The sequence below is a fragment of the Canis lupus genome, chromosome 1 (assembly GCF_003254725.2).
Source record: "Canis lupus dingo isolate Sandy chromosome 1, ASM325472v2, whole genome shotgun sequence".
Lineage (NCBI taxonomy): Eukaryota > Metazoa > Chordata > Mammalia > Carnivora > Canidae > Canis > Canis lupus.
Genome location: NC_064243.1, coordinates 88,795,495 through 88,823,132, shown reverse-complemented (window position 1 = coordinate 88,823,132; position 27,638 = coordinate 88,795,495). Strand labels below are relative to the sequence as shown.

At 41.1% G+C, this 27,638-nt stretch overlaps 1 protein-coding gene across 12 annotated transcripts in view; it reads right to left on the bottom strand.

The window, feature by feature from the left end:
• Positions 1 to 27,638, bottom strand: part of LOC125752240 (uncharacterized) — a 102,259-nt gene that overhangs the window by 70,131 nt on the left and 4,490 nt on the right. For 9 of the 12 annotated variants that reach the window (XR_007401263.1, XR_007401268.1, XR_007401267.1 and 6 more), the window contains exon 2: positions 26,810 to 26,948. Coding sequence is in view for 4 of the 12 variants with exons in the window: in XM_049092276.1 (XP_048948233.1) it covers positions 26,810 to 26,816 (7 nt within the window). In the remaining 8 variants the exon portion in view is untranslated. The other 3 variants (XR_007401264.1, XR_007401270.1, XR_007401269.1) reach the window with 3 other exon arrangements.

The window sequence follows — 27,638 nt, the reverse complement described above, 5'->3', positions numbered from 1 at the left end:
GGCTCTATTGGGATGTTGCTTCAAGTTACTCTGTGCCTCAGTGTCTTCAATGGAAAATTGGGCTTGTAATAACACCAATGAGATACCCATCAAGATTAAACAGACATTAATACAATGTGCTAATTCTATGAACCAAAAAGAACATAGAATGGAGGAATCAAGTCCAAAAAATACTTAGCAAGTAAAATTGAAAGCATTTGGATTACAATAGTATATAAAGGTAAAGAAATGGGTAACTCCAGGATGATTCCCAGGCTTCTGGCCTGAGCAACTGGGTGGTGGCTTTCAGAGGGGGTTTCCTGGCCTGAGTGGTGGTGCCTTTCAGAGAAGGAAAAACAGGAATTTTTTAAGAGGTTAGGGTTTGATTTTGTAAATGTTGAATCTGAGTTTCTTGCCTCACATTCAGATGGGCTTATTTAACAGACTGTTGGGAATATGAATGTGGAGTCCTGGGGGAACACCCCTAGGCTAAAGATGAAGATTTGGACCTGTCACCATCTAGGTAGGAACTGAAGCCAGAAAATTGTGTGACCAAATGGAGACAGTACAGATCAAGAAGGGGGTTGAAGGCAGAGCTCTAGGGTACATTGACACTGAAGCAGTAGCTAGAGGTGAAGGTCCCAGAGAAGAAGGCTGAGCAACATGAAATAGAGGAGCAAGAAGAGAATCATAGAGAATAAATTAAAGAATAGATAAAGTCACCTGTTACTTAGCAATGTCATGAACATTCGGTGCCTGATGATATACTGTACTGGAGCAATGTCTCCAAATTCCAAATCTTATGAAAATTATTTGTCAGCATTCTGTTTTGTTGAGTCCAGCTTCCAATCTTTGAAGCTTCAGATTTAAACTAATTTGCATAAATAGTTTGTATCCCAGAAGCAAAGCAAAATGATGATACTGTAGCTGCAGTACTTCAATTTTCCATTTCAGGAATCAGGCTGTACATAGCTCAGTTTTCTAACAAACACTTATTATTTGTTAAATCAAGAGATAAAACACCTACAAGGATTAAATCTTTGATAGGGCAATTATATAAGTGATGGGGAGAGAGTCATGTGATTTTTTGGTTCACATTTTTGGTAACTCAGAAATTTAGAAGAAATTCCCTAATATGGTTCATTGGTACCATTTAACCTGTCATATATTTTAAAAATTATCAGTAGGGGATACTTGCTCATGAGAAAATCAGTGAGCATGATGTCATAGAATTCTTATAATTAAAAATTATCCTACTGAATGAGGGTCTAATAGAAGGTAGGATAAAACATCCTCCACCTAGAAATTTTAAGATTTTAAGAAATCCCGATTCAATGATAGGCTACGCAATGTGAACCTGTGTAATTTTTACTCTCCTTTATCCATCATCTATGTATTGAACAACTGTCTTTGCCTGGCTCTCTGCAGAGTACAGGGCATACAGTAGCACTCAAGGCAAATACCCCCCATGCTTTCATGGGGTTCACAGTAATGCAAGGACGTCAACTTAACAATAAACAGAAAAATAAACCAAAATTATCTTAATCTGTAATAAGTGCTGTGATGAAAAGAAAGGGCTGAGCATGGGGCTTACAGGTAAGAAGGAGATAGCCTGAAAAGAATGAGGGGAAAGCATTCTAGGAAGTGATAATAACCCACATGTAAAAGCCTGCTTAGAAATTCAAGAAAGAAAAAAAAAAAAAAAAAAAAAAAAGAAATTCAAGAAAGAGTGGCTGGATGGCTCATCCAGCCGGGTGGCTCAGCAGTTTACTGCCGCCTTCAACCCAGGGCCTGATCCTGGAGTCCCGGGTTTGAGTCCCACATTGGGCTCCCTGCATGGAGCCTGCTTCTCCCTCTGCCTGTGTCTCTGCCTCTCTCTCTCTCTCTCTCTCATGAATAAATAAAAAAAATTTTTTTTAAAAGAAGGAATGGGGCTGATGTGTCCAGCTTAACTTCTTAATGTTAAAGAAGTTTCACCCAGGACCCGGGCAAAATGATGCAGGCTGCCATTATAGGGGACAAGATTCTTTCTTGGCATTTCCCACATTGGCACACATAGTTATGAATCTAAATAGCAGGTAAGGGCACTAAGCACTCCTTTGGAACCATGGAACAGTTTATACCTATGTTGGGGGGATGTTTACTCCTGCTCTTGACAGGCTTGGGTTGCAGATTCCATTAGCTGTGAAGGAGAGCTTACTTGATCTCACTGGTGAAGTGATGTTTAAGTCAGGAAGACTGGGCCTCTGTAAACCCACATAAGATAGATTCACATTCAAAAGGAGCATCAAAGAACTGAAGGGATACTACCAGTCTTATAAACAAGATTTGGGGAAAGTAAATGGATTTCCAAGGAATTCAGGATTCTCTAGGGGCTCCTAGGTGGATCAGTCCGTTAAGCATCTGCCTTCTGCTCAGGTCAAGATCCCAGGGTCCTGGGATGGAGCCCTGTGTCAGGCTCCCTGCTCAGGGGGTAGGCTGCTTCTCCCTCTCTCTCTGTCCCTCACCCCACTCATGCTCTCTCTTTCTCTCTCTCTCTCTCTCTCTCTCTCTCCCCCTCTCTCTCAAATATAGAATCTTAAATCTTAAAAAAAAAAAAAGGAATGTAGGATTCTCTAGCCAGACTCATCAAGGTAAAAAGAGAAAGAACCCAAATAAAATCAGAAATAAGAGAGAAGTAATAACTGATACCACAGAAATACAAAACATTTTAACAGAGTACTACAAAAACTTATATGCCAACAAAATGGACAACCTAGAAGAAATGGATAAATTCCTAGAAGCATGCTGTCTTCCAAAAATGAGTCAGGGAGAAGTAGAAAATTTGAACAAACTGATTACTATTAATGAAACTGAATCAGTAATCAAAAAACTACTAAAAAATAGAAGTCCAGGACTGGATGGCTTCACAAGTGAATTTTACCAAACATTTAAAGATGAGTTAATACTTATTTTCCTCAAACTATTCCAAAAATTAGAAGAGGAAGAAAAGCTTTCAAATAAATTGTACAGAAGATTTCATCCAGCCAGTATGGATGATACCAAAATCAGACAAAGACCCATAAAAAGAGAGAGAGAGAGAGAACTAAAGGTCAATATCCCTGATGAACATGGAGGTAAAAATCCTCAATAAAATCTTAGCAAACCACATTCTGCAAAACATTAAAAGAATCATTCACCATAATCAAGTAGGATTTATTCCAGGGATGCGAGGGTGTTTCAGTATTTGCAAATCAATCAATGTGATACACCACATCAACAAAATGAAGGATAAAAATCATATAATCATCTCAGTAGATGCAGAAGAGCATTTGACAAAATTCAGCATTCATTCATGATAAAATTTCTCAACAAAATGGGTTTAGAGGGAACATATCTCACCATAATAAAGACCATATATGGAAAACACACAGAGAACATTTTACTCAATGGAAAAACCTGAAAGCTTTTCCTCTGAGATTAAGAACAAGACAAGGAAATCCACTCTCGCCACTTTTATTCAACATAGTACTGGAAGTTCTACCCACAGTAATGAGACCAGAAAAAGAAATTAGAGGCATCCATAATAGTAAAGAAGAAATTAAACTGTCATTATTTGCAGATGACATGATATTACACATAGAAAATCTTTAAGACTCCATCACAAAACCATAGAAGTAATAAATGAGTAAGTTTTCAGGATATAAAATTAATACCCAGACATCAATAGCATTGCTATACATTAATAACAAGGCAGCACAAAGAGAAATTTTAGAAAATGGTTCCATTTACAATTACACCAAAAAGAATAAAATACCCAGGAATAAACTTAAGCAAAAACATAAAAGCCTTATATTCTAAAACTGTAAAATATTGATGAAAGCAATTGAGGATGACACAAACAAGTGGAAAGATATATATACCATGCTCATGAATTGGAATAATTAATGTTGTTAAAATGTCTATATTACCTAGAGCAATCTACAGATTCAATGCAATCCCTATAAAAATACCAGCAGCAATTTTCACATAACTAGAACAAATAATCCTAAAATTTGTGTGGAACCACAAAAGACCTTGAATAGCTAAAACAGTCTTCAACAACAACCAACAACAACAACAACAGCAACAACAAAACACAGATGAAAGTATCACAATTCCAGATTTCAAGATACACTACAGAGATGTAGTAATAGAAACAGTATGGTATTGGCACAAAAAAATAGACAGATAGTTCAATGGAAGAGAATAGAGAGCTCAGAAATAAACCTATAGGGATCCCTGGGTGGCGCAGCGGTTTAGCACCTGCCTTTGGCCCAGGGCGCGATCCTGGAGACCCGAGATCGAATCCCACGTTGGGCTCCCGGTGCATGGAGCCTGCTTCTCCCTCTGCCTGTGTCTCTGCCTCTCTCTCTCTCTCTCTCTCTGTGTGACTATCATAAATAATAAAAGAAAATTTAGAAATAAACCTATACCTATGGTCAATTAATCTATGACAAAGGAGGCAAGAATATGCAATGGGGAAAAGATGGTTTCTCCAACAAATGGTGCTGAGAAAACTGGACCATTTTCTAACACCATACACAAAAATAAACTCAAAGTGGATTAAAGACCTAAACATGAGACTGAAACCATAAAACTCCTAGAAAAGAAAACAGGCAGTTATTTCTCTGACATCACTACAGCAACATTTTTCTAGATATGTCTTCTAAGCTGAGGGAAACAAAGGTAAAATTAAATTATTGAGGCTACACCAAAATGAAAAGCTTCTGCACAATGATGGAAACCATCAACAAAACAAAAAGGCAACCTACTGAATGGGAAAAGATATTTGCAAGTAATATATCTTTTTAAAAAAAGATTTTCTTTATTTATTCATGAGAGACACAGAGAGAGAGGCAGAGACATAGGCAAAGGGAGAAGCAGCCTCCCTACAGGGAACTCGATGCAGGACTTGATCCCAGGACCCTGGGATCATGCCCTGAGCCAAAGGCAGATGCTCAACCACTGAGCCACCTAGGCGTCCCTGCAAATGATATATCTGATAGGGGGTTAATATCCAAAATATATAAAGAACTTACACAACTCAACACCAAAACAAAACAAGTAATCTAATATAAACATGGGCTGAGGACATAAATGGACATTTTCCAAAGACACACAGTTAGGCAACACACAGGTGAGAAGATGCTCAACATCACTCATCATCAAGCAATTGCAAATCAAAAGCACAATGAGATATCACCTTACACCTCTCAAAATGGCTAAAATCAGGGCAAGAAAGAACAAATACTGATGAGGGTATGAAGAAAAGAGAATCCTTATATACTGTTGGTGGGAATGTAAATTGGTGCAGCCACTGTGGAAAATACTATGGAGGTTCCTCAAAAAATTAAAGATAGAATTACCACGTGATTCAATAATTCCACTGAAATTCCAGTGAAATAAACACTAATTTCAAAGGATATATGCACCTTTATGTGTATTGCAGCATTATTTACAATAACCAAAAGATGGAAACAACCTGAGTCTATCTATAGACAAATGGACAAGGAAAATGTCACACACACACACACACACACACACACACACACACACACACACGTGCACACGGGATTCTACACAGTCATAAAAAAAGGGTGAGATTGTGCCATTTGTAATAACATGGATGGATCTAGAGGGTATTATGGTAAGTGAAATAAGTCAGACTGAAAAAGGCAAAGACCAAATGACTTCACTCATATATGGAATCTAAAACAAACAAAACAAAAAAGCAAACAATAAGCAGAATCAGGGGCACCTGGGTGGCTCAGTGGTTGAGAATCTGCCTTCAACTCAGGTCATGATCCTGAGATCCTGGAATCGAGTCCCGCATGAGGCCCCCTGCAGAGAGCCTGCTTCTCCCTCTGCCTATGTCTCTGCCTCTCTCTCTGTGTCTCTCATGAATAAATAAAGTCTTAAAAAAAAAAGCAGGATCAGGCCTGTAAACACAGAGCGCAAACTGATGGTTGCCAGTGGGGAGGGAGATGGGGAGATGGAAAAAGATGGGTTTAGGGAAGTGGGAAATGTAGGCTTCCAGTTATGGAGTGAATAAGTCCAGGAACAGAAGGTACAGCATAGGGAATACAGTCAAGGATATTGTAATAGCAATGCATGGAGGCAGATGGTAGCTACGCTTGTGGGGAGCATCGTGTAACATCTAAACTTGTTAAATCACTAGGCTGTACACCTGAAACTAATGTAACATTGTGTTTCAACCATACTCAAATAAAAATTAATAACTCAAATTAATAAGTTTTTAAAAGAATGCAGGGTTCTCTGACACACAGGGACAAACATTCTTGTTATTTTCAGCATCTAGCTTAGCAGTTAGTTGGTACTAGTGGCCTGAATGGCTGAATGAGGGAACAGACCTGGCATGAATTGGGACACAGCTTGGTGTAATGGAAGTCAGCTTGACTCTAAAGGCAGCCAGACCTTGCCACTCTGGGTTTCTGGGACCCTCTGCTTCTGCATCTGTAGTGCAGGGATGATGATGCCTCTCTGGGAGGCTGGATGAAGATTGGAGATGATGTATTGAAGCATCTGCTATGCTAATTGCCATTGGTAATTTGGTTGCTATTTTTATTATCATCATCCCAGGCTCCTCACTTGGTGCCTTTGGCTCTCATCCATCTTCTAAATCACGCAAATGGGGTTTTGCCCTGCCCCCTCTTGTTGCCAGCTGGTCATCTTCTGGCTGGGTTGTGTCCCTCATATCTTGCCAATCCCTGCTTACCCTCCACTGCAGCGCACAAACACACTCTTATCCTTTAGACCTTCCGGCTTCCTTGCCATTCCTCTAAATAAGCCAAATTACTTGGAATTTTTTCCCCCCGTCTAGAACACTCTTTCCTTCTTCCTCCACCCTCTTATATTTCAAGACCAGGTGACATTTGTGAGGCCCAAAATGTGAGTCTTGATTGAAAACAAGGATTTTCCATCCTATTTACCAAAGGGGCTACTGGAAGCTTCTCATTACTGAAGATACTTTCATGGTTAGTGACTCCGCGTACACTCAGGTTAGCTTTTGTTATTTTTCAGCTCCTTCCTAATAAAGCTGTGTTTTAGAGCCCAGAGTTACAGTGGGAAAGAATATTCCATGTGGGAGATAGCAGATAATCTACATCATGATCCCTGCACTACACCTGCTCACAATAAGCAAATAGGTGTAAGGCTTTATGAGCCTAAGAAATGCACTTACAGTTTGTAAAAACTAAAGATCTTAATCAAATAGGAAACTTCTCCCAATGGATTACTAAGCTTATGAATGAAGTTGCAGGGAGGTGGTCCAGGAAAGGGGTCTACCAGCGAGCAGTGTAAGCGGGAAGCCCTCTCTGTTCTCTATCTCAGTACCCCTGGAGCTCTACAGAAGTGATTCTGCATGTGTTGCCTTTTTGTGGAGAAAAATTTGTAACTCATCCAGTAAATGAACTCCTTTTTTCTTTAAAATGGAAATTGGGAACCATGCCAATAACAGGGAAATTAAGTGTCAGGATGTGCAGTGAGTACTTGAGACCTCAAGCCCTCTTCTCCCACTGGTCTTCCAGAACATTGTAGGCCATCTACCCTATAGGTAGGAGATTTGAACCATTTCTTGAGGGGGAGTCTGGCCAGCCCAGGGGGAGTGACTCTAAAATACTAGCATCAATCTCCCCAGAGAGCCTAGCGACACAGCCCTGGAGGGATGCTCAGAGTTATCAAGCCCTGTACCCACGCCCTCGGAGATTCTGGTCAGCATTTTAGCTCCCCTATTCCTCATCATGAGCAAATAGCCAAGATTACCAGACAGCTTAGGAAAGCCTCCAACAATCAGATGAACAAACAAAAACGTAACAGGGAAAAAAAAAAAAAAAAAAAAAAAACGTAACAGGGAAAACACAGGCTATTCAGGGAGAAGAAAAGTTTATCTCTGTAAACTATAATAAATATCCACAGAGATAGGAGATAATGCATCCCTAATAAAGGGAAATCTAGAAAACAAAAAGAGCTTTTGAAAAAAAAAAAAAAAAGCTTTTAACAGTGGAAATGAAGATAATTTGAAGGAGGGATTAGAAGATAAAGCTGAGAAAATCTTCCAGAGAGTAAAGCAAAATGACAAAGAGAGAAAGATAATAGAGGAACAGTCCAGAATATTCAATACCTATGTGATAGGGGACTTTGTGGTAGAAGATACACGGGGGTGGGGGGGATGGGTTCATTGATGAAATAATGCAGTGGCTCAGTGGTTTAAGCGCCTGCTTTCGGCCCAGGGCGTGATCCTGGAGTCCCGGGATCGAGTCCCACGTCGGGCTCCCTGCATGGAGCCTGCTTCTCCCTCTGCCTGTGTCTCTGTCTCTCTGTCTCTCTCTGTGTCTATCATTAATAAATAAATAAAATATTTTTAAAAATTGTAATAATTATAAAAAAAACCAAAAACATTTCCAGACCCAAAAAGGATGGGTTGCCAGATCAAAGGACTCACAGCAGAACGAGTGAGAACAAACCCACACCATTGCACATCATTGTCAGTTTCCAGGGACACTGGAGACAAACTTAGAACCTCAAAAGCATCCAGAGAGGAAAGATGATGGGTCAGCCACAGGGAAGCAGCAGTCAGAACAAGTTGAGACTCTCGATAGCAATACTGGAATCAAGAAGATATGCAGCCATACCTACAAAATTCTGGAAAAAATGTGCACTGAGATCACACTCTCAGCCAAAATATCTTGTGTATGAGGGTAGACGAAAGATGCTTTCTGGGGGTGCCTGGGGGGCTCAGTCGGTTTAGTGTCTGCCTTCGGCTCAGGTCATGATCCCAGGGTCCTGGGATTGAGCCCCGAGTCAGGCTCCCTGCTCAGCGAGGAGCCTGCTTCTACCCCTGCTCGTGCTCTCTTGCTCTCTCTGTCAAATAAATAAATAAAATCTTTCTTTTAAAAAAAGATGCTAAAAAAAAAATGCTTCCTGGAATACATGATCTCAAGAAATTTGCTTTCCACGCATGTCCCCACCAAAAGAGGGAGGACACCAGAGAAGTACAGAAAAAAGTGAGATGCAGAAAACAGAAGGTCCAACAGAGCAAAGAAGGGAAAGTGCCCCCCCGAACACAGCAGAGGGGGAGCTCAGGGAGACAGCTCTGCAGCAGAGGCAGGGGCAGCCAGTGCAGACAGAGCATTGTGGCAGGAAGAGAACAGTGTCATTAGCATGACGCTCGCTACCCCTGTCTGGTCTTTAACTAAAGGCGACATGTCTAGGTGAAATTGGCCTACCTTATCTGCGCTTGGCCTGTCTCCCCTCCACACCCTGCTCCCTGGATCAGCAGGGACATCCATCACACACACACACCCCACAGATGTGATGTGTGATCTGCTTTGCCCAATTCTTTTTCTTTCAATTGTGATGAAACACCCATGAGGTTTACCTATTTAATTATTAAAAATTTAACTATCTTTAAGTTATCTACAGTTTAGTAGGTGTTATGTCCACCCATAGTGCTGTGCAACCAATCTCAAAAGCTGTTTTCATTTTGCAAAACTGAAACTCTATGCCCATTCAACAACTTCCCATCCCTCCTCCCCAGCCCCTGGAGCCATCCTTCTACTTTCCATCTCTATGAATTTGACAACATACCTCATAAAAGTGGAATTATACAATATTTGTATTTATTCATCTATCTGAGAGAGCGAGAAAGAGCATGCATGAGCGGGGTAGCAGAGGGGAGAGGCAAAGGGAGAGAATATCCAAGCAGACTCCATGCTGAGTGGGAAGCCTGACCCGGGGCTCGATCTAATGACCCTGAGATCATGACCTGAGCCCAAATCAAGAGTCAGACTCTCAACCAATGGAGCCACAAGGCATCCCTATGATATTTGTCTTTTATGACTGTATTATTTCACTGAATATAATGTCTTTAGGGGTCAACCATTCTGTGTGTTACAATCTTCCTTCTTTCTTAAAAGCTGAGTAATATTCTACTGTATATAAACACATTTGTTTCTTCAATCACTCACTGATGAATGCTAAAGTTGCTTTCGCCACTCAGCATGGTGAACAATGCTGCTGGGAACACAGGCACCCAAATATCTCTCTGAGACCTGCTTTCAATTCTACGGAATATATGCCTAGAAGCGGGGTCGTTGGATCCTAAGGTAATGCTATTTCTCTCCCATGATAGAGTGAGATACAGTTGACACATGACATCATGTAAGTTTGAACTATAAAAGGTACTGATCTGATACATGTATATGTATCAGAATGCAGAATGATGACTACATAATGTTGGCTCACACCTGCATCACATCACATAATACCATTTCTTTTCTTTCTTTTTTTTTTTTTTTGTGGTGAGAATATTGAAGATCTACTCTCCTAGCAATTTTCAAGTACGAAATACAATATTATTGAGTACAATCAGTGTGCTGTATTTTAGGTCCCCAGAACTTATTCATCCTGTAACTGGGCATTTGAACCCTTTGACCAACAACCCCCCCTCCGCCGTCAGCCCCTAACAACCCCTGCTCTAGTCCAGATTTCTAGGAGTTTAGCTTCTCCAGATTCACACACAAGTGACACCACTTACTTATCTTTCTTTGTCTGACTTATTTCACTTACCATAATGCCCCTGAGGCCCATCCATGTTATTGCAAAAGGCAGGATGTCCTTCTTTCTCCTGGCTGACTAACATTCCATTGTGTGTGTGTGTGTGTGTGTGTGTGTGTGTGTGTGTGTGTGTGACGTCTTCTTTATCCAGTCATCTCTTTACAGGCACTTAGGTTCCTTCCATATCTTGGCTCTTGTGATTAGTGAATAAACATAGGAGTGGAGATATCTCTTCCAGGTCCTAATTGCATTTCCTTTGGCTAAGTAGCCAGATTGGAACAGCTGGATCATGTGATATTTCTGTTTTTAATTTTTTGACGAACCTTCATACTGTTTTCCGCAGCAGCTGCACCAATTTGCATCCCCACCAACAATGAGCAAGGGTTTCAACTTCTCCACAGCCTTGTCAATGCTTTTCATTTCCTGGCTTTCTGACAGTAGCCATCCTAATGGTTGTGAGGTGGCATCTCATCATGGTTTACCCTGTTCGTGAGAGTTAGGGGAATCCATGGTGACTTCAGAAGATATTAGAGATCCCAGTCTTTGACCACATTTCAGTAGACAATTAGTGTCTGGGCCATTCTACAACACTGCCAGATACCCTGCCTGTGGTGATCTGGGTTGAATTTGCACAAAATGTCCATTTGTCAAGTGGGACTATGAGAATCCTAGATCACACTTAACACCAAGTTTTAGTAATGACTGAAGGATACAAGCAAGCTATAGGCACAAACAGAATATTTTCCCCCCAGAAAGTCCTAAAACCACCAGTTGCCAAAAGGTGTCCCTTCTCCTGCATTAGAACACATTCTGATATCTGATCAACAGATTAGGTTTAAACCATGTATGGGACTGCACTCAAAGGCAGCTGCATCTGTTTGAAGCCTCTTGGTTTTATAATTTATTATATATAGATAGGGAAAGCTTACCTGACTACTCCCCATTGCCCAGCCAACCATGCCCCCTCACTTATTTTAAAGATTGTATTTATTTATTTGACAGAGAGAGAAAGAGTAAGAGAGCACAAGCAGAGGAGCAACAGAGGGAGAGAAAGAAGCAGACCCCCACTGAGCAGGGAGCTTGATGTGAGGCTCAATCTCGGGATCCTGGGATCATGACCTGAGCTGAAGGAAGACAGATGCTTAACCCACTGAGACACCCTGGTGTCAGCCATGCCTCTTAATCCAAAAATTCCACATTTACTTACATCACTCAATGTCAAGTAAGCAGGTAATTCCTATTGAAAGTATTTTAAATGTAGACCTGCCCCATATCTTTCTCCCTCTAGATGTCATTGCTGGGATTATAGGGAGGTCTGGTGGAGGCACCCCCAGCAGGGAAGGAGTGTGTTACAGGCCTGTGTTAATTATTTTTCTCCCACTTCGTCCCCATGACTCAGATATGACCTTGAGCACTGCCTTCCCCTGTAGTCACTTCCATGCACGCCCAGGGAACCTGCCCATGGACTCTGTCTCTAGGACTCCAGAGCGGACCCTTTTCCAGACTTTCATCTCAGAGAGGTGAGATCGCCCTGTCCTTGACACAGCTAGACTTCTGCTTGCTACTCAGCATTTTAAAACTAAAACATATTTTGTTTAGATACATACGTAAAAGTGTGAAATCTGTAAAGAACAGCAAGGGACTGATTAACCCAAAGTAAGGTAAATGTTTATGCCAAGGTGGGAGGGAGGGGATATGATTATGGAGGGATACACAGGAGGTTTCTAAAATTCTGCTAAAGATCTATTTCCTTTTTTTTTTTTTTAAGATTTTCTTTCTTTATTCCTGAGAGACACAGAGAAAGAGGTAGAGACATAGGCAGAGGAAAAGCAGGCTCCCTGCGGGGATCCCAATGCAGGACTCGATCCCAAGACCCTGGGATCACATCCTGAGCCAAAGGCAGACGCTCAACCACTGAGCCACCCAGGCGTCCCTAAAGATCTCCTTCTTATCCAGGATAATGTGAACCTGGGCTTTACTGGTTTTCAAACTGTACAATTTTTTAAAAAGATTTTATTTTTGCCCATCACCCAGTCACCCCCACCCCCCGCCCTCCTCCCTTTCCACCACCCCTTGTTCTTTTCCCAGAGTTAGGAGTCTCTCATGTTCTGTCTCCCTTTCTAATATTTCCCACTCATTTTTTCTCCTTTCCCCTTTATTCCCTTTCACTTTTTTTATATTCCCCAAATGAATGAGACCATGTAATGTTTGTCCTTCTCCGATTGACTTATTTCATTCAGCATAATACCCTCCAGTTCCATCCACGTCGAAGCAAATGGTGGGTATTTGTCATTTCTAATGGCTGAGTAATATTCCATTGTATGCATAGACCACAGCTGCTTTATCCATTCATCTTTCGATGGACACCGAGGCTCCTTCCACAGTTTGGCTATTGTGGTCATTGCTGCTAGAAACATCGGGGTGCAGGTGTCCCGGTGTTTCACTGCATCTGTATCTTTGGGGTAAATCCCCAACAGTGCAGTTGCTGGGTCGTAGGGCAGGTCTATTTTTAACTCTTTGAGGAACCTTCACACAGTTTTCCAGAGTGGCTGCACCAGTTCACATTCCCACCAACAGTGTAAGAGGGTTCTCTTTTCTCCGCATCCTCTCCAACATTTGTGGTTTCCTGCCTTGTTAATTTTCCTCATTCTCACTGGTGTGAGGTGGTGCTGGGGGTGGGGCACTTGATGGGATGAGCACTGGGTGTTATGCTATATGTTGGCAAATTGAACTCCAATTTAAAAAATATATGTAAAATAAATAAATAAATAAAATATTTTAAGAAAAGATTTTATTTTTGTATTTGAGAGAGAGAAATAGCACACAAGTGGAGGGGGGCAGTTAGAGGGAGGGGGAGAAGCAGGACCATGACCTGAGCTGAAGGCAGATGCTCAACTGACTGAGCCACCCAGGTACTCCTTCAAACTATACCATTTTATACTCTTCTGGATGCATGATACATTTTACAATTTAAAAATTTGAATGCATTCTAATATTCAGGTGATATTTCAGTATTTAGAAGACATATCAGCAAGCCAACCATTTTTTTTTAAAGATTTTATTTATTCATGAGAGACAGAGAGAGAGAGAGAGAGGCAGAGACACAGGCAGAGGGAGAAGCAGGCTCCATGCAAGGAGCCTGACGTGGGATTCAATCCCAGGTCTCCAGGATCATGACTTGGGCCGAAGGCAGGCGCTTAACCACTGAGCCACCAGGGATCCCCAAGCCCACCATGTTGACACCTGTGTTCTGTGACATGTTCCTCCTACAAGTCACCATGGGATGCGGGGGTGTAAAGAGAAAACCCCTAACCTAGGAAAAGGAAGAGCCCCCAGCATCCTAACATTCTGCTCTATCTACCACCATAGCTGTGCTTCAGAGGGCAGGTCACTTGCTCTCTCTGATCATCAGTTTGCTCATCTGTCAAATGGGATACGGATAGTGGGGAGGAGGGCTCAGCTACTGCCCTCGTGGACCTTAGTGACTGGTGAGACAGAGGCAAGTAAATGTAGGCTCTATGGGAGAAAGGTGGGGGAAAGCAGCAGGTGCAATGGGGGCCATAGAGAAGGGATCTCTACAATTTGAAAATGAAGTGCCATATATTTGATATATGTGATTTTTAAGGGGAATTTTAGACTTCAGGGTTTAAAGAGGAGGCTGTAGAAATTCTGTCTTTCAGACTAGAAATAAAAGATCACTCTTGCTTCCTACCTCCATACCTCTCGTGTGCTTTTCACACTGTTGTGCATTTATTCATGTGTTTGTCTCTCCCACAAGATCATGGGCTCCTGAGGGCAGGGCTTGGTCTTACTCATCTTTGTGTCAGAGATGCTTAGCCCATGCTCTGCTGTTTCCCAGGGACTGAGAATCAAGTGTTGCCCCCTTTGTCATGGCCACTGCCTATCTCTGGCCCCTCTCCATCTCTCTAGGCTCTTCTCATACCACTGTCCCTTGCTCAATACACTCCAGACAACCCGGCCCCTCTCTGGTCCTTCAGTCATATGAGGCTCATTTTTGCCCAGGACCTTTGCACTTGCTGTTGACTCTTCCTGGAGGGCCCTTGCCTCGGCCTGTTCTTGTCACTCAGCTTACACACCGTCTACTGGCAGAGGTCTGCCACCACCACCGTATTTAAGAGCACCTTTCTCTGTCTTCCCACTGGTCCCCTCTGCCCTCTGCCCTATTATCTTGATTTACTTTCTCCAAAGCATTTTCATTACTTGTAATTATATTATGAATTTACTTTTTATTTGCTGTCTCCTTCATTTGTGGAGGGACCTCTAGTTTTTGTCATTATCATTTCTTCTGTATCTCCATTAACTAAGCTATTGTCTAGCATACAGTGGGTACTCAATACATTTTTTGAATAATTAGTGGACAGGTATTCTATAAGTGTCTCTATAATTGAGATGAATAACTGCTTCCCAAAGAATGTTGCAACGAACAAAATTGACTCAAGATTAGTATGCTAATATCATACCTGACACATAGCAGGCACTCAGTAAAAGTATTTGTCCAATGAATGAATATACAGAACATATAAATTGCTCTTGCAAATCAACTTTAAAAACCCAAAACCAATATATAAATTGGCAAAGGAAAAACTTTTAGAACCAATGGGTTTAGCAAGGTTGCAGAATTCAAGGTCAATATACAAAAATCAATTGTATTTCTATACACCAGCAATGAATAATTGGAAGGCAACTTAAAAAAAAAGTACCACTTACAAACTACACCCCTCAAAAAAGTATTTAGTTATAAATCTAAAAATATATATGCAGGATCTGTGTAATGCAAACTGGAAAATACTGACAAAAGAAATATAGAGCTAAATAGATTAAAAGACACATACCCTGTTCGTTGTTAAAATATCAGTTCTCCCTAAGTTGATCTACACATTCAACATAATTCTTAACAAAATTTCGGCAGGATGTTCTTATAGATACCAACAAACTGAATCTAAAAATGATATGAGAAGGCAAAGGAATAGAACAGTCGATTTGATTCTGAAAAGGAGGAACAAATTTGAGGAGTAGTGCCACCAGATTCAATAGAAAGAGCCAGTAATCAAGACACTGTGGTATTGGCAAAAGAATAGACATTATAGATGAGAGAAACAGAGCACAGTTCCCAGACTTACCCTACATTATTGATTAACTGATTTTTCTAAAGAATTTATTTATTTATTTATTTATTTATTTATTTATTTATTTATTTATTTATGAGAGAGAGATAAAGAGAGAGAGCATGAGCAGGGGGGAGAGAGAGAGGGAGAAGCAGACTCCCGCCTCAGCAGGGAGCTCCACATGGGGCTCTATCCCAGGATCCTGGGATCAGAACCTGAGCCGAAGACAGATGCTCAACTGAGCCACCCAGTTGCCTCTGATCAACTGACTTTTGACAAAGATGCTAAGGCAACAGAGGAAGATAGCCTCTTCAATAAACAGTGCTTCAACTGGATATCCATATATAAACAAGTGAACTTTAACCCATATCCTACATTATATATGAACATTAATTAAAAATACATCATAGGCCTAACTATAAACCTTAAAAACATAAAACTTGTAGAAGATAACATACGAAAAAAATCCTTATGACTTTGGGTTCTACGAAGATTTCTTATATTACCAGAAACACGATCCACAAAAGAACTGATGAATTTGAATATCATCAATTTAAAAACTTCTGGGGGATCCCTGAGTTAGGCTCCCTGCTAGGCAGAGAGTCTACTTCTCCTTTTGCCCCCACCCCACTTGTGTTCTGGCTCTCTCTCACTCCCTCTCTCTCTCAAATAATAAAATCTTTTAAAAAAACTAAAATTTCTGCTCCACAAAAGATACTCCAGAGAATGAAAAGGCAATCTATAGACTGGGAGAAAACATTTGCAAATCATATATTCAACACAGGACTTATATCCCTGGTATGTAAAGAGCTCATAAAATTCAATAAGAAAATAAAACCCAATTTTTAAAATAGCCAAATGATTTGAACAGATTACTTTATCAAAGAGTATATATGTATTGCAACAGATGGTAACCACACATACCATGGTGAACATTTTATAATGGATATAATTGTCAAATCACTATGTGGTACACCTGAACCTAACATGACATTGTATGTCACCTATATTTCAATTAAATATTTTTTAATTTGGAAAAAATAATTGCTTTTTTTTAAGAGATTTTATTTATTTATTCATGAGAGACACAGAGAGAGAGAGGCAGAGACATAGGCAGAGGGAGAAGCAGGGGCCCTGAGAGGAAGGAGCCTGATGCGAGACTCGATCCCAGGACCCCAGGATTACAACCTGAGCCAAAGGCAGACACTCAACCACTGAGCTACCCAGGCATCCCCAAAATAATTGCTATTTAAAAAAGAGGATATACAGATGGAGAATAGTCACATGAAAAGATACTTCTCACCATTACTTGTTACAGAAATATAAATTAAAACTACAATGAAAGACAATTTTATATTAATCAGATTGTAAATGTAAGTATGAAAACTCCAAATGGTATGGAAGACGAGGCAAATATTGGTAGGAGTATGGATTAGAACAATGTCTATAGCTTGCAATGTGGCACAATTAGGTTGAAGATTCATATACCCCAGGACTCATCATTTCTGCTCTTAAACAGATTGAGATAAACACTTGAACTTGTATGCAAGAAAGGTGTACAAGTATGTTAGCTACAGCATTGTGTAGGAATGGGGGGAAATGTAGAGAAATATCGAACAGGAGAATATATAAATTGTGGTTTGCTTGCACAATAGCAACATCAGGGATACCATCTGCCTTCAGCTCAGGGTGTGATCCCAGGATTCCAGGATCGAGTCCCTCATCGGGCTCCCTGCGTGGAGCCTGCTTCTCCCTCTGCCTGTGTCTCTGTCTCTTTCTTTGGGTGTCTCTCATGAATAAATAAATAAATCTTTAAAAAAAATTTAAAAACAGTGGCAACATCATATTGCAGGAATTAGCAAACTATAGCCCTTGGGTCAAATCCAGCCCAATGCCTGTGTGTGTAAATAAACCTTTATAGGAACCCAGCCACCCCCATTTCTTAATGTATTGTCTATGGCTGCTTTCATACTACGATGGCATTGTGAAGCAGTTGCAGTAAAGACTGTATGCCCCAAAGCCTAAATTATTGACTATCTGGCTTTTATAAAAAAAGTTTGCTGACGCTTGTCATACAGCAATGCGAAGAGATGAATCAGAGGTAGATGTACTGTATCAGCCAGGGTTCACTCAAACAGAACCAGTGGGAACCAGTGGGAGACATATAGTAAAAAGTTTATTGCAAGAAAGTGGCTCACGTGACTGTGGACCTGGCTATGCAAGGCTGAAATCCATAGGGCAGGTCATCCGGAAAGGCAGACTGGAACTGCCATGCACGCATGAATTCAAGCTCCTGTCCACAGACAGAACTTCTTCCTCTTCAGAGAAGCCTCAGGGGCACCTGGGTGGCTCAGTTGGTTAAGTGTCCAACTCTTGGTCTCAGCTCCGGTAGTGATCTCAGAGTGAGGAACTGATTGCATCAGGTCCATCCAAATTATCTAGGGTAGTCTCCTTTACTGAAAGACAACTGATTATGGACTTTAATCACATCTATAAAATATCCACGGAGCAACACCTAGATTAGTGTTTCACTGATTAACTAGGAATTGTAGCCTAGCCAAGGTGACACATGAAAGTAACCATCACATATATCAACAAAGACAAATCTTATGAATAGAATGCTAAACAATGACAACAAAATGTCACAACATAATATGTGAGGTACAGGTACCCTTTACATAAAAGCTTAAAACAAGGAAACAAGTAGACAAAGTTGATGGATACATGGGTGGATAAAAAACTGTGGAGCAATGATAAACAGCTATTTTTGATTCTGATTGCCACTGGGTGGGGGAAAGGAATGGAATTGGGGACCAGGTATATTGTATCTGGGATTGTTTTTTAAGGCAAGAGACTCCAAACCAAGTAAGGCATGTAAAAATCTTACTAAGTTTGACCCCGCTATTCCAATTGTTTATTGTATTACTGCTAATACTTGTATGTATGTTTACAATCTTTCACAACAATTTTTCTTTTAAATCAGAATTATTGCCCTTCTTCAGACAAGCCTAAAAAGCACAATGACATTGGGTAGTCGGGTTTGAGTTAGAATCATGCTGGATAGGATCAGAGAGTTAGAAGCTTCTTTTTTCCCCCTAAATGCCAAATCTGCTTTTGGTGGCTGCTTTGGGGATTTTTTTTTTTTTTTTTAATGGATCAGTGTTTCAGGGAATGAGCCTTACCTCCTGGGAGCCAAGCCTGGAAAATCACAGTGTTTACCATGCTCTAGCCTATGCCCAGCGGAGAACACAGAGCAGCGTGAGTCATTCTTAAGGGAGCCCTGACCTTGGCTGACCTCCACAGTGTCAAGGTCTGTAGCCAAACAGAACTCCTGACTTAAGGAGCTAGAGATAAAGAAGCAGGTGGCTGGTCACATGGCACACAGCCACTGATGGAATGAGACTTGTCAGACCTCCCAGGGGGCTTTCACCAGGGCCTGCCTCTGTGTTCACACACTAAGGCACATGGTGCTGAGGCTTCTTCCTGACAAAAGTCAGATGACTTCTGATTTCGTAAGTGGTTTTATACACAGACCCAAAGAATGCAACCTGCCACATGCCTGCATAAATGGATTGACTGACGCTTCATATGGCACACCAACATTAAGTCTTTTTGCAAGTTAACTCTTTAGTGATTAAAAAGAATGCATGTCTTTGCAAAATATTTAGAATATCTGAAAAGCAGGGGGAAAAAAAAGTCTCCCAAGAATATCTTGATACTCCGTGTTATTGGTAATCTTTTCTTTCCCTTTGTCATATGTATGTATGTTTTCCTACAGTTAAGTCATCCTTTGGATGATGATTATTGAGCACCTACTGTGTGATAGGCTTTCTTCTGGGTGCTAGAGCTATATCAATGAACAAAACAATCACAGTCCCTGTTCTTAAGGAGCTGAGACTGAGGAGGGGTAGGCCAACCACAGACAAGTAAATGCATTAATATAGGAGAAATTTAGATAATATGTGGTGTAAGGGGGAAAGAATCACTGCTGACAACACTGAAGATTTATAATGTGCTGTCGAAAGCCCTTTACCTCATACATATTACTACATTGAGTAAAATTTATGTGCATGTGTGTGCATGTGTGCAGGCACTCTAGAGGGAAAGTAGTTACTGTAGATCTTTCAGTACAATGATCAGGAAAGTTCTCTTGGAGATGACAGAGGGGTCAAGGTGTCCCTGAATGCAAGTTGACAGCCTGGGGAAGATCCAGTTTAGGAGCCTTCCAGTAGAGAGAACAAGAAGTTTAAATTCCCTGAGGACAAAATAGCACGTTTGTGAACCAGAAAGCAGAAGACAAGTCTGGCTAGAATTTTGGGAAGCGAGAGGCAGAGTTGTCTGCAGTGACACCACAGCTGCGTATCTTGTGATCAGACCATGCAAGTTTTTGAAGTCCACAGGAAAGGGTTTCACTTTTATTCTAAGATTTCAGAAAGCCTTCAGAAGATTTTGAGTAGCAGAGTGACAAGACCTGATATTTCTGGCTTTCGGGATCACACAGCACCATGTTTGGCAAACGGATTTGAAGAAGGCAAGAGCCAAAGCAAGGAGACCAATCAAACGGTTCCTGTGGTAAGGGTGATGATGGAGCAGATGGATAGGAGTGGAGAGAGTCAGGATTTTGATAAGGTGGTAGTGTTTTGAGAGTTCTCTGAATAACATTTTTGCCTAATTTTATAAAAATAAAAAGGACTTGAAATTTCTTTGAAAACAGAACTTTGAAACATAATCAGCCACAATTCAGGATGCCACACTGGTGAACGAGCAGGAAAGCCTAAGAATGATACATCCCAGGAAGATGGGGCAGGGTGACCCCAGGACTGTCTTCGTGGGTAGCTCCAAGGGACTTTTGAGAGCAGCAGAACCAGACAAGTTTCTCTGGCTCTTCTATTCCCTCCCCATTCTACTCCCTACTTTCACGGTCTCATGTCTCTTTGAGTAAAGGCCAGCTTTTGTTAAAGCTGCTACTCAAGGAGGGATGGAGACCGTTCCTTGACACATCTGTGCCTGACTCACCAACATCCTACAGACAGTCTGAAGGTTGAGGACCCTCTTTGCTAACACTCTGCTTGCTCTTCAATCCATGGAAGTTGAAGGCAGCTGCAAGTGGGGCTTTACCAGAGTCTGCAGAGCATGCATTATTGGTTGCTACATAGAAGCAGTTGGCCAGAATTTCTTCCTACCTGAGAGCCTGCCCCTTCTTGTAAACAGTCATGGCCGGATATTTTTTTCTTTCAACCCTCCTTTGTAGCCAGATCGCCAGTCTCAGAGTATTGTCTTGGGCCTTACATTTGCTCTCTAATGACTGTAGGATGGCTGCCTCTGTTTCCCAACTAGAATTGGCTACAGTCTGGGTTTTGCCAATTGAATCCTCATGATGTGACTTAAAACAGCCCTCTGTTCTCTATATTTCCTATAAAGTTGTAAACCTCAATATGTGTGATCCTTACAACAACTAAACAAGGCAGGGCTATTAATTCATGGCTCCATATTATGGAGGAATGAACTGAGGCACAGAAAGGTTCCATTCCAGAGCTCATGATGCCAGGGTTTGAATCCAAGCAGATGCTTTTAACCTCTATCCTGCACACAGAGAAATGCATCAGAAAGACACGAATGCAACTCCCTTTGGTTGCACGTTCTCCAGGAACAGCTAACTGGCTGGCTCGTAAGCCTAGAAATCAATTAACTCAATTAGCAGCAGTTACTGAGCATCTGTAGCGTGTGCTGGGCTGAACTGTGGGAAACCAAGATGGACAAGATGATGCTGAAGATGATGAGAGCTGCCATGCTGAGATCTTACTGTGTACCAGGCCCCATGCTAGGTGCTGGGGATACAGCGATGATCATCACAGTCAAAGCGAATTTCATGATGGAGCATATATATCCTTGTGAAAGATGAGCAGTGAATTAAATTCTGTAACGGGGATTATTCAGAGCTGTGCAGTCCAATCCAGGAGTCACATGTGACTATTTAAGTACAATTAAATAAAATTTAAAATTTACTTCCTCAGTTGCACTAGCCTCTTATAATTGCTTTAATATTTTTAAATGTGTCATTTTCCCCCTTTTGTTTTTTTTTTTCAAAAAACTTGCTTGATTGAGATGAACTTATATACCATTCAAAGGACCCATTTAAAACGAACAATTCTTTGGTGTTCAGGATAATCATAGAGTTTGACACCTGTCATTGCTATCAATTTCAGAACATTTTCATCCTCCTCCCCTAAATTCTAGCATCCATTAGCAATTCCCCATTTCCCTACCAAGTCCACTTCTCTCCAGCCCCAGGCAACCACTAACCTATTTTCTTTCCTTTCTTTTTCTTTTTTTTTTTTTTAAAGATTTATTTATTTATTCATGAGAAACAGAGAGAGAGAAAGAGAGGTAGAGACACAGGCAGAGGGAGAAGCAGGCTCCATGCAGGGAGCCCAACGTGGGACTCGATCCTGGGCCTCCAAGATCATGCCCTGGGCCAAAGTGGGTGCTAAACCGCTGAGCCACCCAGGCTGCCCTATTTTCTTTCTTTATAGACTTGCCCCTTCCAAACATTTCCTATAAATGGAATCAAACAACACAGCCTTTTGTACCTGGCTTTTTTCAGTTCACATAATGTGTTCAAGACAAGGCTCATCATTGTCGTAGCACACATCGGTACTTCATTCCTTTTACTGCTGAATAATATTCCATTATATGAATGTATTACGTTTTGTTGATCCATCTGTCAGTTGACAGAGATTTGGAGTGTTTTCACTTTTTTGAATAAGGCTCCTATGAGAATTCAGGTACAAGCTTTCACGTGGATGTTCATTTCTCTTAAATACCTAACAGTAAAATTGCTGGGTTCTATTGCAACTCTGTGTTTAACCTTTTGAGGAACTGTCAGACTTTTTTTCCCAAACTTTGTGACCTTTTATATTGCTACCAGCAAAGTAGATGGGTTCCAGGTCCCCCAAATCCTTCTCAACACTTGTTATTATGTTTTCTAATTCTAGCCATCCTGGTGGGTATGAAGTAGTAGCTCATTGTGGGTTTGTGTGTGTGTGTGTGTGTGTGTGTGTGTGTGTCTGTGTTTGATTTACATCGTCTTAATGGCGAATAATGTTGAGTATCTTTTCATGTGCTTACTAGTCACTTGTATAACTTCTTCGAAGAAAATGTCTATGCAGATGCTTTGCCTTGTGCACATGTTATCTTAGCCTAAAAATACAGTATAAAATGTTTTAAAGCACAATGAGCAAATAGTAAATGTTGGAGAGGGTAGACTCTGGGTTTGAAACCATACATAACTTTTTGTCATTGTCAAATATTAATATTTCCCCCGTCCTTTATCTTCTTCTGATTTGAAAAAAGTAGCACAATATATTTTTTTAAGTATACACAATATTAACCTGAAGGCAGCAACAATAGCTAACATTTTAGCAGATTTTCCTCCAGGATATTTTTCTTGACTTTCTGTACTTTTATGAAGCTGTAGCGAATGTGCAAGTTCAAATCATGCCTTTTATTCTAATCATGATATAATAAATGAGCCCTTGTAGATTAAGTAAACTTTTTTTTAAAAAATATTTTATTTATCTATTCATGAGAGACACAGAGAGAGAAGCAGAGACACAGGTAGAGGGAGAAGCAGGTTCCCTGCGGGGAGCCCGATGCAGACTCAATCCTAAGTCCCTGGGATCACACTCTGAGCTGGAGGCAGATGCTCAACCACTGAGCCACCCAGGCATCCCTAAGTAAACTTCTTTAACCATGTCTTCTGAAAGTCTCTAGAAGAAAATGCCTCTATATTTCTTGGTGTGCAGAATGCTCATTAGAGAGGACTTCTTATACTCATTACTTTAAAGTTAAGGGAAAGTTATTAAGTCACCCAAATACACACACTATCCCCCAACCTATGGAAACTACAAACCCAGCAGAACTTGGGGAGGATGTAGCTTGGTCCTTGGCTGCAATCTGATGCTCCCTCCCTACTTCACATGAGAAGGACAGACTGAGGAGGCTGGGCAGCTGTCCAAAATTTTCTAACTTGTATCTTCATGGCATGGCTTTGCTTTTTAATTTAAACTCCTTGTACCCAACAAAAAAAATAAATAAATAAAAATAAACTCCTTGTAAATCCTCACAGTACTATGAACCCTCATATTTTTCCTGAAGGGATATTTGTGCTGGAAAGAACTACATTCTTGCTTGCTTGCTTGCCCCATCCTCTTTCCCCTGAAGTCACCTGTACCATCAGGACAGGCTGACTGCAGATACAGCTATGTTTCTTTTCACTTTTTTTTTCTTCCCAAAGGCTCCAGAGTTTCCAATTGTAGCAGCTTCAGAAGCTGATTGCAGATTCCATTTTCTCCCCTGATAATGGAATCAATAGCACTCTGCTCATGGCAAGCGCTCCAGAAGACACTTTTACACTTACTTCAAGTGTTCAATTCTCTGTAACAATGCAGGCTGTTGACTCTTTATGTTCCCATCTATATCCACAAACACTGCCAAGACAGCAATACCATCCAAAACACGCATACAGTAGGCTGCTTCCAATCTAAACATTCAGGGAAAATACCAACATATAAGCACAGAAGAATAAATCTGACTGCTAGAGACTCTCCCTCCTAAGTTTCCAGTCATGGCTGTGTGAGAATAAGCTTAAGATGAATGATTTGTCTTTATTTCAGCACATTGGGGAGACAATGTAGTATTGTCCCCGTCTTCCCCAGCACAGCACTTAAACATATTTTTCCAGCTTCTTGCTGGTAGGTGGGACCATGGACCAGGTTCTGGCCAGTGGAATGTGGGTGGATGTGATGTGTATCACAGGCATCTTAAATCCTTTGGTCTCTCTTCTAGTACAGCAGGGATTTGGGAAGCCACTTGTTGAACATAAAGGTGCCACAAGATGGAAAGACCCAGGGGCCCTGAATGACTGACTACATGAAACCAACCCTACCACCAAACCATGTTGAACAGAGGCATGAACAAGAAATGGACCTTTATTGTACTAATCCACGTTAACTGTATCTTACAGCAGTTTTCATACCCTCATTAATATATTGCTATCCCTCATCCTAGCAAAATATTTCCTATCCCTCATCCCAGCAAAATATTCCAGGTTGCTGGGACAGCTTGTGGTCAGTGTCTCTAAAGAGACATCAGAAGAAGAGTTCCATTTTGCTAACAAAGCTTTCAGATTCAAAAATCACCAAGAGATGAGGCTAAGCCAGGAAGGTTCTGCCCAAATGGTTCCAAATCAGCGAAGCCCCTATATTTGTTTGAGAATGGGATGAGATGGCAGTCCTGGGTTTCATTCTTGGTTCCACAGCTGGATTTTGTGACTTTTGTGACATACCATTTCTCAGGATTAATCATTGCAATAGATTTTGAGAAGTTTTGAGTAACTCTGCTGGTGTATTTCAGCCTCTTTTCCCTACTTCAAGGTTTTGAACCAGCCCCTCCAACCAAAAGAAGGTTTCTTATTGTCTTAGGAAGACTTGGCTTTCAATTTCCATAATATCTAAGCTCAGACTTGACATACCAAATGTGTGTACACATTTTACATGCCTTTATGCTGCTTTCTGAAATGCAGCTTGAGTCTCTGCTGCTCTTTCATTTCTCTTTTACCTTCTTTCCCCCCCTCCCTCCTGATATTCTCAGATTTCCTGGTCATCCTTCAAATCAAACACAGTTATATTATTTTTATAACTTCTGGACAAAGTGAAAATTCACCTAGAAAAGCTACACATGAGACTGTTTGTAATAAGAAAAAGATGGCAAAGAGAAAAGGAGTAACTGAACTCCACAGAAAAGAGATCCTATAGGCTGGTGGGAGTTCGACTGGAGGTTTTAATGGCACATGCATTTTTTTAAAATGTAAAAGCAATGAAACATCAAAAAAAATTTTTAATCTTAGGATTATCTCACCCTAGCACAAAACTTTAATTTGTAATTGGTCTCTTTTAGAAGTGATTCATGTGAATGTATTTTTTGCATGATTACAATCTCAATGCATATGACTTTATATTTTGGTATGAATTTGTTAGGGAAATATTTCTTGGCTCTTTTTCATATTTCTTAGTTGAGTGACCTGGTGTTTTTAGGGTCAGCCCTATATGCCTGCTAACACTGGGCCTCCCCTTTGCATCACGTTTCTCCGGGAAGAATGCAAACATCAGCTAGTCTTGAGGAGAGCTAGGAGGATGCCAACCTCAAGGCAAAGAATAATGAGTTAAATCGGGCTTGCAGCTGGTAGAATGGCAAATAGTCTAACTAAAAAAAAAGTTACAGAAAAAATATGAAGGCAATGGGAATTGCTTGAGATACATATGTACTTTCTACTCAGGGTTCTGAGTCCTGAATATTCACCTTGCTGTATGCCTTGACACTTGATGTCCTGCAATGTCACAGAGGAGGGACATAGGTGATAATATCTGTGAAATATAAAACATGATACAAAAATAAGGAGGTGTTACATGCAGAGCCCTGAGTGGTTTTGAAAGAGGAAATGACTCCACCAAGAAAAACCACAAAACCTACCCAGCTTCTCTATCCCAGTGCAAGTGTCTAATGATCAGAGACTGTTAGCCTTACAAGTGACCTTTCTGAGCCTCCTGTCTGACACTGCCATAATACAGACCAGGAATCTCAATCCGAGAGATGATGCAGACCTCACTGTTGTAGGGACAGGGTCACGATGAGAAAGCAGGACTTGTAGTTAACGTTCTTCTCAAGCCCGAGAGGAAAGAGGAACAGGAGATGGATGGGATTAAGGCAGCAGAGATGCAAGAGGAAAAGAGAGCAAAAACTAGAGGAAAGGGAAGATGGTATCAGAGAAGAAGGAAGGGAATTGGGGGTGGGGTGTTCAAGCCTTTGCTAACCTGAAGAGCAAACTCAAAATTAGAGAACAGAGTTGACCCTACGGTCAACTGGTCCTCTGAAATGAACACCTCAGGTTGTACAGGGGAATCAGCTAAGCATTTGGCCTCTTTCATCTGCTTAGAAATGAAGTTTCTAGAAAGAGAAGGCATGGTGATGTAAGACGATCTTTCAGAGGTTGTGAAGAATGAAGCCTCTCTGCTTTTCTACTGTCTGCTGTCCATGGAGGCCATGCATACCTTTCATGTGGATTCCTGAAGGATTTTTCAAGTTGAGGAGTTAATGGTGGATGAACTGCTAGACATAGCCATGGCTGACTGGTGCTTCACAGATTCCCTTTGGCAACTCCTTTCTGGATCATTTTCCCTTGAGATGTCACTAAAGAAAAAGTTAAATATACATTAGCCACCTAGAGAAACACAAACTCCTTCAATTCATGGAAAGGTCCAAAAATGATTTGCAACTAGCCCAAAGTCCCATAGCTTAGAAGAATGCATCTGATGTGGTATAACAACCACCCTAAAACTTAGTGGGCAGGAGAGCCCCTTTACTCCTGTTCATACATACTGCCCCCCAAATAAAAATGTAGAGCTTGAATCTGGTTGGTCTTGTGACTAATCAATAGAATGAAGCAGAAGTAGCATTCTAGAACTTCCAAGCTCAGTCCTAAATTTCCAGTCCCTTCCTCTTGGAAGCCAGCTACCAGGTACGAAGCCTGCCCCCCCCCGCCCCCCCGCCCACCTCCCTCAGTAGACTACATGCTACAGAAGCCCAAGCTAGGCACGTGGGAAGAGAGAGACCACGTGGAGGCAGATGGAAGTGCCTGATGTGTGAGTGGGGCCTTCTTGGACCTTCCAATTCAGCCCAGCTGCCAATGCAGCTAGCTGACTGCAGCCAAGGGAGTGACACCAGCCAATGCCCAGCTGACTCATAGAATCATGAGAAATAGTAAATGGTGGCTGTTTTTTAATTGTTTTTTTTTTTTTTTTAAGATTTTTTTTTTTTTTAAGTACATGAGAGACACACACAGAGAGAGGCAGAGACACAGGCAGAAGGAGAAGCAGGCTC